This window comes from Podarcis liolepis (assembly GCF_965112155.1).
Source record: "Podarcis liolepis genome assembly, chromosome: 2".
NCBI classification, from domain to species: domain Eukaryota; kingdom Metazoa; phylum Chordata; class Lepidosauria; order Squamata; family Lacertidae; genus Podarcis; species Podarcis liolepis.
The window spans coordinates 116,756,959-116,773,480 of record NC_139555.1 but is presented as its reverse complement, the minus strand read 5'-3'; the positions used below and the strand labels follow the sequence as shown (position 1 = coordinate 116,773,480).

The 16,522-nt window shown below is 48.1% G+C and overlaps 1 protein-coding gene across 15 annotated transcripts; it reads right to left on the bottom strand.

Moving 5' to 3' along the window:
* Nucleotides 1-127: 127 nt before the first annotated feature.
* Nucleotides 128-15,970, bottom strand: LOC310701218 (zinc finger protein 496-like). Of its 15 annotated transcripts, none has more exons than XR_014522945.1 (7): nucleotides 13,267-13,375; nucleotides 9,869-10,862; nucleotides 8,171-8,267; nucleotides 7,421-7,503; nucleotides 6,719-6,845; nucleotides 4,435-5,578; nucleotides 128-2,584 (listed from the first exon to the last, which is right to left on the bottom strand). XR_014522945.1 is itself a non-coding variant. In XM_083491755.1 (7 exons), exons 2-7 carry the CDS (start codon nucleotides 10,613-10,615, stop codon nucleotides 1,616-1,618), a joined length of 2,259 nt encoding a protein of 752 aa, XP_083347881.1. In that variant the 5' UTR covers nucleotides 10,616-10,862; nucleotides 15,953-15,970; the 3' UTR covers nucleotides 128-1,615. The 15 variants fall into 15 exon arrangements, 14 of the variants coding, with proteins under 14 accessions (XP_083347881.1, XP_083347878.1, XP_083347873.1 ...); XM_083491755.1 differs by lacking the exon at nucleotides 13,267-13,375 and adding an exon at nucleotides 15,953-15,970 and having other exon boundaries at nucleotides 128-2,535; nucleotides 5,369-5,578; nucleotides 7,358-7,503; nucleotides 8,171-8,279; XM_083491752.1 differs by having other exon boundaries at nucleotides 128-2,535; nucleotides 5,369-5,578; nucleotides 7,358-7,503; nucleotides 8,171-8,279; nucleotides 13,267-13,374.
* Between the last annotated feature and the right edge of the window lie 552 nt (nucleotides 15,971-16,522).

Below are 16,522 nucleotides of genomic sequence, written 5' to 3'. Positions count from 1 at the left end.
ACATTCAACTGGTCCAGCCTCCAGAAAATGTAAGACAATATGCCCCTGCCTCCATTTCAGAACTGGAGTCTTATTTTTCTGTAATCTCACAGTGAGCCTTTAACAAAACGACAGTGCCACACTCAGAGATTATTAATGAATTAATTTTTATTCATTTTCAAAACCTTAACGAATGCAACAAAACGTAACTTGGGAGTGTTTCCCTCCAAGAAAATAGGAGTCTTGTCAAAGGAGAAATAAAGGTCACAAAAGTGCAAACCAGAACAAGTCAAAATGGTTTTAACGCCGTAAACAACTCCATGCCTTTGAGGTGGCCTTCTCATAAGATCTTCTAGAGGCATCTATAGGACGAATGGGTGTCAAATATGCACAGGAGGATAATGGATCCAAGAATTTTTGGACCACAATGTTCCCCTGCTGTTCATTTGAGCACACAATCCCTAAACCAGTGGTCTTCAACCAGCGTGCCATGGCACCCTGGGGTGCCTTGATGATCAGGGGTGCCATGGGCAACACTGGCCTCTGTCCCTCTTTCTTTCCTTCCCTCCCTCCTCGGATGCCCTCTCATGTCTCTGCTTCCCAGGCCCCTGTGGGGCAGCGTGAGGAGGCACCTCTCCTTGGGGCTGAGCAGCTGCCCGGAGGACTCCCAAGGAGAGGGGAGAGAGAAGGCCAAGTCTCCCCATCACCTGTAGGGCAGCTGAGGGGGAGGGGGGGCGGACACAAGTCCCCCACTGCCATTTTGGGCAGCGCAGAGCCTGCAGGTGCCCAAGCCACTATGCCACTCCCAGGAGAGTTGCGGGGCTCAGGCGCACTACAGGTCCCGCAGTTAAGTGTGGCGGCCAGTGCGCACACACACACCCCCAGCTATGCCTCTGGAAACACTCCACAAGTGAGCAGAATTAAGCATTCAATGGCAAACCTTCCGAGGCCATAAGCTTTCTGTTCACCTGTGACACAATGTCTGGCTTTAAGAGGATGTGCGTAAGCTGGTTAAAGTGAAGCCATGACCGTGGGCTGATGAAAACTGGTGACAGAGGGAGGATCCTTGACCCATGCTGCGGGGCCTACAGTGTCGGCAGAGTTCTTATTGCCTCCCTGCTGCTAGATGTTCTGCTTTCAACAGCAGCTGCAGATATTCCTGCAGTGGGATATTACATGTTCTCAGTCCTGCTAAGCATTTTCTTTCCCTCTGGATTCTCTGATGTGCAACAAGCCAATGTGCCAAATCGGTGTGTTTTAGGTAGGCACAGAAAAATAAAATGAAGTCGGGATGAAATGCCTCCACGGAGAGGGTATTCCATAATGACTAGAACAGTGTGTTCCTAACAACGTCAGTCTTGCTGAATTCAACGGGGTTTATGTCCAGGATAAAGTGGGGTGGGTTAGCAGCCCAAGTTATGCGATTATAGCCACAACTACAGTATTCGGCTTACGCATGCTTCCTCACCACTGCATTTTCATGGGTAAGCTTTTAGTTTCAGCATGCATTATGTATATTGATGGGCGGGGTATAAATAATAAAATTGTTGATATTATTATACGTTTATGAGTAACTGGTGCCTTGTGACTAACATATTTGAGACTTGGAGTCTAACTGAAAGTGGACATAGTTATTCTACGGGCTTTCCGAGAGCTTTTTGAGCTCAATCCCATTTTGAGGCCTAATGCTGGCTACTCCCAATGGGAATATGGCCACTGGTACAGGTATGGCAGGGGCCTGCACAGCGAACATGCTGCCCCGATTTGAACTCTCCCCACCCTCAGAGGACGCAGGCCTCGGGAGCGTCCTGTGAGTTCTCTGGTGTCTTTTCAACGTATCTCTCTGGGAAAAGCCCTTTCCACATTCGGGGCATTGGAACAGTTCCCCAGTATGGATGCCCTGGTGCCTAACTAAGTGCGTTCTCTGCCGGAAGCTTCTCCCACACTGTGAACATCCGTATGGTTTCTCTCCCGTATGGATTCTATGATGTCTTGCTAACTCTGCTCTGAAGGTGAAGTTTTTCCCGCACACAGAACATTCGTGGGGTTTCCTTCCTGAATTCTTGTTCCGATGTCTATGTCTGAAGCGTTTCTCATCTTTGGGGCATTTGTGGGAGCTCTCTTCTGCGCGGCTCTCCTGGTGTCCAACGAATTCCTCTCTCCCACATAAATTTTCACCACATGCGGGCAAGGCATTTTGTTCCTTCCCCCTAAGTATTCCCTGTAGTTTCTCAAGGCAACATACCGACTGGCTGTCTCTCGCTGATGCGGGGCACTCAAAAGGGTTCTCTGACTTATATTTTCTCCTGCAGGGCTTTCCGCTGTCTGTGGCTTTGCTAACAGAGACTGCAATAACTCCTGAGAGGCATTGTGTTTCTCTCTTCACCGGCTGCTTCTCCTGTTGCCCTTTGGAATTATTTTTCTCCTCAGGATTTCCAGGTGTCACAGCTGAAATATCCCGACGGAATTCTCCCACTAACGCCCTGTGCATTTCTTTCGGCAAATTCTCTCCCAGCCGGGATTTCTCCATCTTCGTCCAGCACCTGTCTTGTTCACCTGAAGAGAAAGAGAGAGGAATTTTGTCCAAGCTCTGGTCACCTCTTTTCTAGACTCTTGCAACCTCCTCCCTCCTGGCTTTCTCTGTCCTGCCAGAGCTCCCTTTCTAGGCAATTCTGAATCTTCGCTACACTCAGCTTTTTCTCTCAACTTCTAGCCATGCATCACCACTCTCTCCACAAGTGAGGTTCTCCTCTTCACTCGGTTCTGCTCCTGGGAGAGGTGCCTTTTGTGACATCTCTAAATTAAGATGTTAAAGCCAAGTGCGCCTATTTGGGTCTGCTTGCACTAAATCAGTTTGTTGCAGAGGAAAGTCATCTTCCACGCTGTAAATGAGACTGTCCTCAACCATTCTGTCAGCCATTATCTCTCATCACGGCTTTAAAGGTAAAGGTACCCCTGACCATTAGGTCCAATCGCGGACGACTCTGGGGTTATGCACTCATCTCGCTTTATTGGCCGAGGGAGCCGGCGTACAGCTTCCGGGTCATGTGGCCAGCATGACTAAGCCACTTCTGGCGAAGCAGAGCAGCGCACAGAAATGCCATTTACCTTCCCGCCAGAGTGGTACCAACTTATCTACTTGCACTTGACGTGCTTTCGAGCTGCTAGGTTGGCAGGAGCTGGGACTGAGCAACGGAAGCTCACCCCGTCGCGGGGATTCGAACCGCCGACCTTCTGATTGGCAGGCCCTAGGCTCTGTGGTTTAGACCACAGCGCCACCCATGTCCCCATCACGGCTTTATGAAGGGGCAAAAACATAAATTCCAGGAGTTTTGCTTTCTGAAGGAAATAAGATACCTCTGGTTCCTCAGTAGGTTTCAGCGCCCTCAGAAAAAGCAATTCCTGGGGTACATTGGGGGTAAATGAGGAAAACAACAATGTATTATAGTTTGTTCTAAAGGCTGGTATCAAAAGCCTGTAATTTTAATTAAGTCCACAATGCCAGGTAGCAGACTTTTTTTTAGGATTGCAGTCTAAACCTGTCTACTTCTCCCTAATAGCTAAAGTACTTTATGGATAAATGGTTATGTTCATAGGGGCCAGCAACAGCAGTTTCATTGGCTAAATCAGCCGTGGGGAACATTTGACCCTCCAGATGTTGCTGAACTCCAACTCCCATCATCCCTGGCTATGTTCAGCAACATCTGGAGGGTCAAATGTTCCCCACACTTGGACTAACCCCCACTCCCAAGTGTTCCGTCTAATACAAAACCAGTTTCAACTAATCACAAAGAAGATATATTTGGGGCACTGAAGACCCTGATCACCTGCCCCCTTTCCATACTATCAGCCATGTCTCCATATTATGGCTTCCCTGTTGAAGTGAGAAGGGGACAACTCAGAGTCAGACTCTGGGAATTGTACATCAAGAGGTCAGTACAGGCCTCTGGGCTACCAAACTCCAGTTCCCAATGCTCCTTGAGGAAAAGCAATGGCAAATAGAATGGTTTAATCCCAAGCAGTTTGACACATGAGATATTCCACTAACTATGTCCCAGTATGCAGTTTTTAAGACTGCAGCCACTAAAGGTAAAGGTAAAGGGACCCCTGACCATTAGGTCCAGTCGTGACCGACTCTGGGGTTGTGGTGCTCATCTTGCTTTATTGGCTGAGGGAGCTGGTGTACAACTTCCAGGTCATGTGGCCAGCATGACTAAGCCGCTTCTGGCGAACCAGAGCAGCGCACGGAAACGCCGTTTACTTTCCCGCTGGAGTGGTACCTATTTATCTACTTGCACTATGACCTGCTTTCGAACTGCTAGGTTGGCAGGAGCAGGGACTGAGCAACAGGAGCTCACCCCGTCACGGGGATTCAACTCGCCGACCTTCTGATCGGCAAGCCCTAGGCTCAGTGGTTTAACCCACAGTGCCACCTGCGTCCCATACTGCAGCCACTATTGGCAAGATAAAAAATGGTTTCTGGAACTTCCTTCACTAGGAGAGCATGCCCCTGAGGAGCTGTGGGCAAAAGTAGTTCATAGCGGCCACCCACTTGCTATCGAGAGTATAGAGAAAGTGGAATCTGTGGTGATAGGATCTGATGGCAGACAATATTAAAGGTGCTCTGGTGCTTAAGCAATCTTTCCTGGCTTTTCCTTGTGGCATTTGTAAGGTCTCTTGTGAGTGCTCTGATGAACCTGAAGCAGTTACTCTCTGCTATGGGTCCTCTGATGGCCCATCAGGTGCTGTCGCCGCCTGAAGCGCTTATCGCACTCGGGACATTGGTACGGTTTCTCTCCGGTATGGATCCTCTGATGAACCTTCAAGTCCCCTCTCTGACCGAAGCATTTCCTGCAGTGAGAGCATTTGTACGGTTTCTCTCTAGTGTGGACCCTCCGGTGTCTGCACAGGTGTTCTCCCCGGCTGAAGCTTTTCCCACACTCAGGGCACCTGTAGGGTTTCTCTCCAGTATGAATCCTCTGGTGCCTTGTTAAACCTGCTCTGGAAGTGAAGCTTTTCCTGCATGTGGAACATTCATGCTTCTTCCTTCCTGAAGGAACGTCCTGATGATTCTGCAGCCTGCATCTGAAACTTTGGCCACCCTCAAGACTTTCCTTGGGTTCCTCTTCTGTGCAAATATTCTGGTGGCCAACAAAAGAGTTTCTTCCACACTCGGCAGGTGCATGTTGTTTCCCTCCTGTAAGCATCCCCTGAGGTTTACAGAAGCAACGCTTTGTCTGGCTTTCTTTGCCCCACGGAGGACGTTCACTGGGGTCCTCCCCAGGGTGACTCACAACAAGCCCTGACTTGTCATTGTGTTTCCTCCCGTACCCAGAAAATGGAAGCTTCTCCCCCTCTATGGGCCCTGAGGAGGTCAGGATAACAACACCTGGAATAACTTCTGTGCGCTCGCTGCGTTCTCCCTCTCTCTCCACTGGCTTCTTCTGTCGCCCTTTCCCCTCACATGGCTGCTCGTGAGTTTCAGACGTCAGAGGAAAATCCCACTGAGGTACTTCTGCGCATGCCCTGTGTATGTCCTCTGGCAAAGTCTCTCCCCGCTGAGATGTTTCCCTCTTGATGCAGCATCTCTTCTGTTCACCTGAAGAGACAGAGAGAGGAGTTTTGTCCATGCTCTGGTCTTTCCTAGAAGCCTGCAGCCTCCTTCCTCTCCTCACTGTTTGCCCTTCCGCATCATCAAAATATATCTGCTAGGCTCAAGCTTTATTTCTCTCTCTCCCTACCTCCAGCCAGATATCAACCCCTCTCCAGACATCCCAGGGTGTGCGGATTGTTCGCTTAACCCAGGCTGGTTTGTGGCCTCTCTAAATAAAGGGAATAAATACGGCTATTTTATTCTATGTGTGCAGAAACTGCGTCAGCTAATCCTGCACGGAAGGAATTTGGGGCACTGAATGCTATTGGGCATATCTCACACGTTGGCTCCTGCTTTGAAGGGGCAAAAGGGACATCTCACACTCAGGTCCCGGGAATTGTGCTATCTGAAGCAAACCAAGGCCTCTGGTTTCCCAAGAGTTTTCAACACCCACAGAAAAAGCAATTCTTAGTCATCCAAGGAAAGACCTACATTGGCTCCCAGTACGTTTCCGACCACAATTCAAAGTGTTGGTGCTGACCTTTAAAGCCCTAAATGGCGTTGGCCCAGTATACCTGAAGGAGCGTCTCCACCCCCATCGTTCTGCCCGGACACTGAGGTCCAGTGCTGAGGGCCTTCTGGCGGTTCCCTCATTGTGAGAAGCAAAGCTACAGGGAACCAAGCAGAGGGCTTTCTCGGTAGTGGTGCCCGCCCTGTGGAAGCCCTCCCATCAGATGTCAAGGAGATAAACAACTACCTGACATTTAGAAGATATCTGAAGGCAGCCCTGTTCAGGGAAGTTTTTAATGTGTGACATTTTAATGTATTTTTAATCTTTGTTGGAAGCCGCCCAGAGTGGCTGGAGAAACCCAGGCAGATGGGTGGGGTAAAAATAAAAAATTATTATTATTATTATTATTATTATTATTATTATTATCCAGCCTCTGCTAAAAAAAGCTCCAAGGAAGGAGAGTCCACCACCTCCCAAGAGAGACTGTTCCACTGTCAAACAGCTCTTACTGTTATTCCTAATGTTTTTGTATTTATGACTTGTACTGCAGTACACAGAATTGGGGAAAAGGCTCTTTCTTCCTCTTTCGAATTCCAAAAACAGCAAGTTGTTTACTGGACTTCAGCGACCCTTACCAAAAGACAGGACATTTCCATTGTCCTCTGGTAGGACTTGCCAGAATATAGTCTGTTGGCCTGACTGCGTTGGAGTCCTTTCAAACATGTGCAAAGGCACGCCGGTCTCCTTGGAATTTGGCAGTCCCTGGAAACATAAAACACCCAAACACCACCATCAGATGCTGTTGCATAAGAAACAATGCAAATGCACAGAATGATGCTAATGTCCTTTCCCCCCACAAACAAACAAACAAACCCCAGACCCGTTAAATAAGAGTTTCAGCTCTCAATCCAGTTGTAAAAATACAAAATTAAATACTGAGGAAAAGCTACACTCTGCAATGTGACTTAGAACACAGAAAAGGATGATGAATACATACTGGGAACATAAATAGCCATGGAGAACAAACACCATCCGCAGGTGGACAAGGCAAGGCAATGTCAAAAACTGGGAGTTTATTCTTTGCTTCTTAAAATGAAACCAGCATGCTATAAACAACTTACAACAGACAGGTTACTCTTTTTTGTGTGTGGACAGTTTGCTCAGTTGCTGCTGCTTCTTTAACTGGGCTCTAAAATTAGCTCTACTACGGCGGAAATAACCTGAGCCAGAACAAGAGAAAAAGCAGCAAACTGGGGTAAAAGCGAGACTTTTACCTCCTCTACTAGCACACTGAGACTCCGGCCCCGGGAAGCAATGCTGTGGTCTCCAAAGGTCACCTCGCTCAGGACTACTTCAGCCATCTCCTGTCCTTCAGGAGGAAGCAACAAACCGGAATTACTTGAGCTTTTGATGTCGCCACCTGCAAAGGATGGAAAGGACAATTTCAGAAGGGAAACCTGGCCACCCCTTCCCTTGGAGGTTTTTAGGCAGAGGTTGGCTGGCCACCCGTCATGGATGTTTTAGTTGAGATTCCTGCATTGCAGGGGGTTGGACTAGATGACCCCTGGGTCCCTTCCAACTGTACAACTCTATAACCGGATGCCAGCAGTTCACATCATGCCTAGCTAGAGCATCCTACAGAGGATCTGTCCTCCAAATTCTAGTACTAGATCAAGTCACAATCAAAGGAAAATTGACTAGAAAATCTGGAAAACCTGGGCCAGACTTGAATATGCAGTTATTTGGTACTTTGTGGTTGCTTCGCCTGAGCATACAACAAATTATTTTGGCGAGAGGCTAGTTTTGGCACCTCTGAAGCGACCTTGTGCTGTTGTGTAGACTAGGGAAATTCAACGGGTGCAGTGCTTCATCATCCCCTGCGTGACAAATCTCACTTGCCAAAATCTCATCACCAGACAGCTTAAAGGCACAAGAGACTTCCGTTACACCTAGTTGTCCAAATTACACCACTCATACAAAAGGTGCAAAACTCTTAGGTCCCCATCTCTTCCTTGGAGTAACCCCTGACTTACTTCTGAGCAGACACGGTTAGGACTGCGATGTTAGTCGCTCTTGTGTATCCTTACCTAGCAAACTGATCTCCCCATCTCTGTCTTTGTAGATCCGTCCTTGAGCAACGTCCGATGGCACCTCCTCTGCATCCACGGAATCCACGCACGCATCCTGCAACGGTTCCTGAATCAGTGAGGGTGGTCATACTCGGAACAGAGCGAAACAACTACAAAGAGCAAGTGGCAGGCAAAAGAGACACACTCTGCACCCCTTACTCCTATTCCATTCCAGGTTTAATTCAGCTAGCAGTGGTTTGGGGGGAGCAAATAAAGCTCATTGGCTCTCATGAGATTGTTCCAAGGCTAAGCAAGCAATATAATTGTGAATACTGCATAGGGTTGGCAAAACTGCACACACACACACACACACACACACACACACACACACACATCATGGCTTCTGGACCTTTAACAGCCACATGACAGGAAGAAGAAGAATCTTGAAGCGGCCCTGGAAAGGGGCTGGGATTAGCTTTGGATGCAACCCACAGATCACCTACAGGTGCGGGGTCACATCCAGCGCTAGTCCTACTCAGAGGAGACACCTTGAACTTAATGAGCATAGCTGACTTCATTGGGTGGAATTCAATCACATTCAACCTGGAGAAGATCTACTCAAATTCATGAACATGACTAAGGTCCACTTATTTCAGAGGCTCTGCTCTGAGTAAACCCGAGTTTATCGCCCCACATGAGAGATCTGCCTGCGCAAGGACTTCTGCTTGGGCAGCGGGGCTTCCCCGGCCCTCTCTGTGCCCCTCCACAATTGGTTCTGGAGCGGGGAACCCAGAACAGCACATGTGGGGTGGGAGACATGGGGCAGATCCTTCCGCCTGGCAAGCTGAAATGCTTGAGCCGATGGAAAGATCAGAAGGGGACGACAATGAAGACCTCCATGCTGTGATGCCATGCTGGGAAAAGCGACAAATGTGGCCTTTCTGTCCTGCGCTGCAACTGCTAAAGGCACAGTTGCCCGGCCAGAAAGAAAATGTGGCAACCTTGCATTTACGTTCCAGGGTTAATGTAAGGCTAACACTGCAATTCTAAACTAGAACTCTGTGGGGTTTACTTGGGCTTACAGCCCAAACCAAAATAAAAAAGTTCCTTCCAGTAGCACCAGGTGCTACTGGAAGGAACTTTTTTATTTTGACTATGGCAGACCAACACGGCTACCTATCTACTACTGGAGCCCAAACCAACACTTTTAAAAATTACAAAACAAAGGTTCAGGACCTGCTCTCAGACAGGAATGATCAATTTACTTTAATAGTGGCTGAATTTTTGAGTGCTGTCCATGTAGAAAGACTGGGCCATTATAAAGAGATTTAATGGTTCTTAATTGATCAGGGATTCAGTAGTGCTGTACTGTATTATTTATGCAAATTGATTTTCTCTGGAGTTAAAGATCTGACTAGGAAAACCTTGTTGTGTTGAGCTCTCATTTTATACAAATTGTAAACGGTGTCTGTTTGATAATGTGTGGTTTGCTATGCCTAATAAAGGTTATTATTATTGTTATTGTTATTAATTACAAAACAAAAATGCTGTTCTTTTTTTCTCTGCCTGTCTTGGCAAAACCCCACAGGAATGTTCCCCAAATTTCTTGGTTGGAGTCATGAAAATTTAAGGCTCTCTTTCAGAGGGGATACATGTAAACACTTAGCACATGCCTAAGACACATTCCATGTCTAGTTAAATGCATTATTCTCTCACCTGCCACTCTGCAGCCTCGGCCAAGTCTTGCTGGCTGGCCATCAGGAACTCCTCTGCCAGGGCCACCGCCTGCGAACACGACTCCGGTCCTCCTGCTCGGATCCAGCTCTGCAGCTCTGGCGGGAGGCTGGCCAGGAACTGCTCCAGGACCAGCAGCTCCAGGATCTGCTCCTTGCTGCGTCTCTCCGGCTTCAGCCACCGGTGGCAGAGATCCTGCAGCTGCAGGTGGATCCTCCGGGGGTCTTCCACCTGCTGGCAGCAGAACTGCCGGAAGTGTTGGCGCTCGGCCTCCGTCCTCAGGGCGGCCCCTCGCAAGATGGCCGCCTTCACCTTCCCATAATCCTCTCTGTCTCTGGCTTCCAGGCTCTGGAAGGCCTCGTCTGCTTCTCCGCTCAGCGCAGGCAGGAGCCGGGCCGCCCACTCTCCTCTGGGCCAGCGGCAGGCTTTGGCCACTTGCTCAAAGGAGGCCAGGAAGGCCTGGGCGTCTTCCCAGGGGGCAGACTCGGGCGTCTCTGGGGGGCTTCCCCCTTCTGGGTGAAGGGGCTGCAGGGTCTTCAGGAACTGCTGCCACTGGGCTTCCCATCGCTCTTGCCTCCCCTTGCCAGGTCCCCCTTTGCCGTCTTCAGACGCTCCACATCCTGACTGCTTGGTCGTATATTCAGAATAAACTGCTCTGATAGGCTTTGTTGCTCCTTCTGATCCCCCTTTAGGTTCAGTGCCTGCATATTTTTGCTCTATCATCTTCATTCCAACTCTTGAGCTAAAAAGCTAGCGATAAACCTTTTTGCTGGTTGGTTCTAGGGGGAAGGAAGACCCTTACCAGTTCTTGATATTGATGGAAACAGAGAGATGTTCAGTCCAAGGAGATCTCAGATAAAAAGGTTCAGGTCTGATGAAATTTGCTTGGTGGCAAAAGAGCTGCAATTGGCCGAGGACCCCAGTAGTCTGAAGACCCTGGGGTCTTCCTGAGTTGAAAGGGGCGTTTCTACCTGAGCTAAAGAAACACACAAACACACACACAATGGAGTCAAGGAAAACAAAAGCCAAAAAGTGGTTAGCAATCAGGGTGGTGGGGCACATTCAGTGTTAGAAACTGAGATATGAAAGCTAGGAGCTAAATGGCAGCTTAAACCTAGGTTATGGGCGCAACAAGGGAATGTCTAGGCACTTCTTTTTAATAACAAGAATACAAAGCTGAAAATGAATGAACTGCAGCAAAATATTATGTTCATTTTCCACCTTGTCCAGTCCTTCCCCTGTCGTCGTCTCCACCGTAATATTCTTAAGAGTGTCTCTTCAGGGAGTAGATGGAAGTGGCGAGGCAGAAAAATGTCCTCCTTTCCTTCCACTCTGCAGTTTTAATCTGAAATCCTAGGCACAGTACTGCGCCCAGAGCTCAGAAACTGCTCACGCTAATGAAATTCTGTGTTGTATAATGCACCTATGGGAGTTTCGAGCACGGGGCACATTCTCTAGTAAAAGTGGACTATCAACCCCCATATCAATAGAGAATCATAGACCAATGGTCAGGGGTGATGGGAACTGTGGTCCAAAAACAGCTGGAGGCCCAATTTTGGGAAACGCTGCCTTAAGGGAAGTGGTTGGCCACTGTGAGAACAGGATGCTGGATTGTACGGGTTGCTGGCCTGATCCTGCAAGCTCTTCTTAAGTTCTTTCTTAGTGGGAGTATTAACAGCCAGTGTGGCTAACACACTAGATCTATGAGGAAGGTTATGCCCACTTTTCAGACCAAAATGAAGACTAGCAGCTTAAGCAGGCTTTTAATGTATTTGGGGGATTTCATCGACATATTGCAATTTGAGGCGGCTGAGGAACAACCCTGCTATGTAATGCAGCAATATTATTCCCACATCTGGTTGGGTTTCCCTAGCCACCCTGGGCAGCTCACAGCAAATATCAGAACATAAAACATCAAACATTAAAAACGTCCCAATACATGGCTGCCTTCAGATGTCTTCTAATAGTCAGATACAGTGGTACCTTGGTTGTTGAACGGAATCCGTGCCGGAAGTCCATTCGACTTCTGAAAATGTTCGACAACCAAGGTGCAGCTTCCGATTGGCTGCAGGAGCTTCCTGCACTCAATCAGAAGCCGCGTTGGACATTTGGGTTCCAAAGAACATTCTCAAACCGGAACACTCACTTCTGGGTTTGCAGCATTCGGGAGCCAAAACGTTTGGGTCAGCAAGGCGTTTGAGATCCAAGGTACAACTGTAGTTGTTTATTTCTTTAACATCTGATGGGAGGGCATTCCTCAGGGAGGGCGCCACTACAGAGAAGGCCCTCTGCCCGGTTCCCTATAACTTTGATTCTCGCAGTGAGGGAACCGCCAGAAGACCCTTGGAAGAGAACCTCAGTGTCCAGGCTGAACAATGGGGGCAGAGATGCTCCTTCAGTTATACAGGGTCTAAGCCATTTAGGTCAGCACCAACACTCTGAATTGTGTTTAGAAACGTAGTGGGAGCCAATGTAGGCCTTTCAGGACCAGTGTTATATGGTCCCAGCGGCCACTCCCAGTCACCAGTCTAGCTGTCGCATTCTGGATTAGTTGTAGTTTCCAGGTCACCTTCAAAGGAAGACCCACATAGAGGGCATTGCATTTTGAGAGGAGCAGCAGCAGCAGCAGCAGAAGAGAGCAGTTTGCAGGAACATGATAATAAAAATCTGGTGTTAATATCCCACCATTGCTTATGTGGGGGGGGGGGCTAATCTGAACAACAGCAGCTTTAAATTATAGGCTTCTCCCATAATCTCGGGTCAAGGGCAGGCTGAGAGTAACTGGCAACAACATGGGGGACCTGTGTTCAAATCCCTCCACTTGGCCAGGAAGCTCACCAATCACTGCCTGCGCTCAACCTAATCTGTGTTTTTATATGGTAAACCGCCCTGTGATCCTCGGATAGAGGGAGGCATACTAATAATGCTAATAATGACCTACCTCTTGGGGTTGTTGTTGTTGTTGTGGGGGCCAAACGAGGAGGTGGGTGGGGGACGTGCGCGCCACCTTGAGCTTCTGGGAGAGAAGAGGCGGGGCGGGACTGCAGCAAAGAAACCCTGCGACCTATTTGTTATTATTGCTTCCCATACTACATACGCGGAGAACTGAGGCGGGGCGACTTAAAAGGGGCAGCCGGCGGCCACGTGGCACGTGGGGCTTCTGCGATTAACCGCGGGGCTTCGCACGCGCACCTTTGCACCGTCCCGGAAGCGACAAGGAGACACGTGTGTATGTGTGAGAGCGCGCGCGCGCGCCTGGTGCAACTCACTTCTCCAATCGATCCGCTTTGCTGCTGCTGTTGCGCCTATGACGCTTCCCCGGACCCCAAAATCTTCCTTCCCCGCTGCCAGCCCCCCTTTTCCTCCACCCCCACCCCTACCTAAAATGCTCCCTTCGCCTCTTCTTCCTCCTCCTCGGTGTTTTAATGGCGGAGCTGCAGAGGCAGAAAGACGCTCCTCCGACCGCCCCCTGTTGAAGGACTGGGTGGCTACCGGAGAAATATTTCTTTAAAAAACGAAAAAACAGTCCCTATGCATATTTGCCCCTATGCCCTATGCATATTTGCTTATTCCCTGCATCTAAATATGCACATTTGCTTATTCGTTGCATTGCTGCGTTTTATACTGTAAAGCGCCCTGTTCTCCTCGGGTGAAGGGCTGCGTTAGGGATTTAATAAACAACAACAATAATAATAATTGCCCAGCTTTTTCAGGAGCTGAAGGTGGCACTCGTGGTTCTCTTACCCGGCTTCGTTTAATCCCCAACAACAACCCTGTGAGGCAGGTTAGACACGCGAGTAGTTGACCCAATGCCACCCAATGAGCTTCATGGTCACGTTGGGATTTGAATCCGGGTCTCCCAGGTCTGACTGAAGGAAGGTGAGGACAGGTGACCTCACCTAGGCCCGAAGTCACCCCCAACCAAAGCAGGCTCAAAGCTTTTCAAAATCATTTTCTCAGCAGTTAAGCATCAGAAACATTACGCTTGCTGTAACTAAAAAGATTGCAACAAGGTAGAGAACAGAGCCCATTGTCTTCTCAGGCCTTTCTCAGAACCACATTGCAACTTGCTTTCTCTCCGGGAACTGAAAACCCCCTCACCCCCTTTCCTGCCAAGAGTCCACAATAGTCCCAAGACAGCTTTCTGTACATGCTCAGGAACCTCAACATGGGGCAGGACTCCTGAGGGAGGAGAAAGGAGGAGGGAACTGCTTGTGCACATGACTGTGAACTTCGTGCATGCTTTTTGTGACTTATCACACTTGCTCCTTCTACCAGTTCATGGATGGTAGAAATAAAAGCCTTTTCTCCGAAACTATTCCTTGAGTGTCTGTTGACTCCCACTTCCCTTTCCCAGGCGCAATATTTTTCCCACCCGAGGGCAAAGCCTCGTAAGGCTACATGACCACTCTACCACCTTGGACTAGGAGGCAAGTATTGTTGAATCCAGGGTTGTAGTGAGTGAACCTGAGCGGGATCTGGCAGTCCAGGAGTAAAGACACATTAACCTTTAGAGGACCTAAGCACTGAAAATATTGATATGGGGGGTTGGACTAGATGCCCCTTGGGAATCCCTTCTATGATAGGAGAATGTCCCCCCTTCCCCAGTTTAGGTGGGGATTCATTCACTCATTCATAATTTTATTTGTATGCCGCCTTTCCATCGTTAAAACTATGCGCAAGGCGGCTTGCAATACGAAAAAAACGTACGTAATTACAAACGTAACAGGAAAAGTCGTAAAATTTCCCACAAAAATCCAAAAATATGCCAAACATAAAGGTACAAAAAAATATTATTAATAGAATATTATCGACAGAAACAACTCATTTCCCAACGAAACCTCAGAAAGTAATAAAAAGAAGTGTGCATGCACACGAAAGCTCATACCAAGAACTAACTTAGTTGGTCTTTAAGGTGCTACTGGAAGGAACTTTTTTTATTTTTAATAAAAAGAAGAAGAAGAAGAGGAGTTTGGATTTGATATCCCGCCTTTCACTACCTTTAAGGAGTCTCAAAGCGGCTAACATTCTCCTTTCCCTTCCTCCCCCACAACAAACACTCTGTGAGGTGAGTGGGGCTGAGAGACTTCAAAGAAGTGTGACTGGCCCAAGGTCACCCAGCAGCTGCATGTGGAGGAGCGGAGACGCGAACCCAGTTCACCAGATTACGAGACTACCACTCTTAACCACTACACCACACTGTCTCTCAGGACCTCATGGTCACAACACCAGACTCCATAAACATAGCAACATCCCTAATCAGAGAACTCAGCACATTTGCAATGGTGTCGGGCCTCCATCTTTGCAAAGTCTGAGGCTATGTGCTTCAGCATGCCCCCTCACACCCAATATCATAATGAAAACTTCACAGAAATGCAGAAATGTAAATCAGGCAAAGTTCAGAACTCAGGTTTCTGTAGACAAGCCTATCACTCAGATTTTAACAATGCAAGCTAATTGTTTTCCTGGGCTTGCCAGAGCATCTTATTGAAATGCTGAATAGACAGGTACTGAATCAATTGACTAAGGATTGGTCCCATTCCAACCAAAGATGTTTATGTATTAGCAGGGCTTGAGACATTTGCAAATGTAAAGACTGCTGGCTGTGAAGGGTTGATTTTAGCAAGAACTTCCTTCTGAATGTTTGGAAGGGGCTCTTCAACTGGAGGCTAAAGTTGGTCTTGCTTTTGCTCTGTGAACTGTCTGATAGACTCAAAAGATGCTTGTGGTTTTGTGGGTTGGTGGCCGGCTGGGAAATTGCCCGTTTCTGTGTCGCCATTTCCTCATGAAAATCAATACAATACATTTTTTTAAAAAGGAAAGCTTGGGGTGAACAAAAGGCTAACGGGGAGACGTAAAGGAACTGGCAGTGTTACAGGTTCCACGTTAATACTTGTTCGCCATTTGTAAGAAATCAGTCTTTCAGAGCGGCAGAAACTCCCTGCCTGTTGTTGACATCATGCAGGTGCCTTCACTACTCTTTTTGGCTCCTGCTAAAAATATTTAGGCCTTAAATGGCTCAGGACCACAATACCTCAAGGACCGCCCTTTTCCATATGAACCTACCTGGAGCCTGCAATCATCATCCGAGGCCCTCCTTCATGTGCCTCCTCCATGAAAGCTCTGGAGGGTGGCAATACAAGAATGGGTCTTTTCTGTGGTGGCTCCCCGTTTGTGGAATGTTCTCCCCAGGGAGCTTCAGCTGGCACCTTCATTATACACCTTTAGAGCCAGGTAAAAACATTCCTCTTTAACCAGGCCTTTGGCTGATTGACATCCAATGCCCTTTTAAAATGGGGGGATGAGATGGGGGTTAATTAGGTAGTTTTTGTTTTGTATTTTGTGATTTTATATTGTGATTTTATGTTGTAACTGTCCTGAGACCTGTGGGTATAGGGCGGTATAAAAATTTAATAAAAGCCTGCAAGCTTTTAGATTGTTGTGAGTGTGTGCGCGCGCGCTAGGCTCTTTGCCTGAGTCCTTTTCTAATTCAGCAAGGATTCAATTGATTGAAAAGTCCTCCAGCTTCTTGGTGAGATAATGGCCCCCTAAGTACAGTGGTGCCCCGCAAGACGAAATTAATTTGTTCCGCAAGTTTTGTCGTCTAGCGAATTTTTCGTCTTGCGAATCACGAAA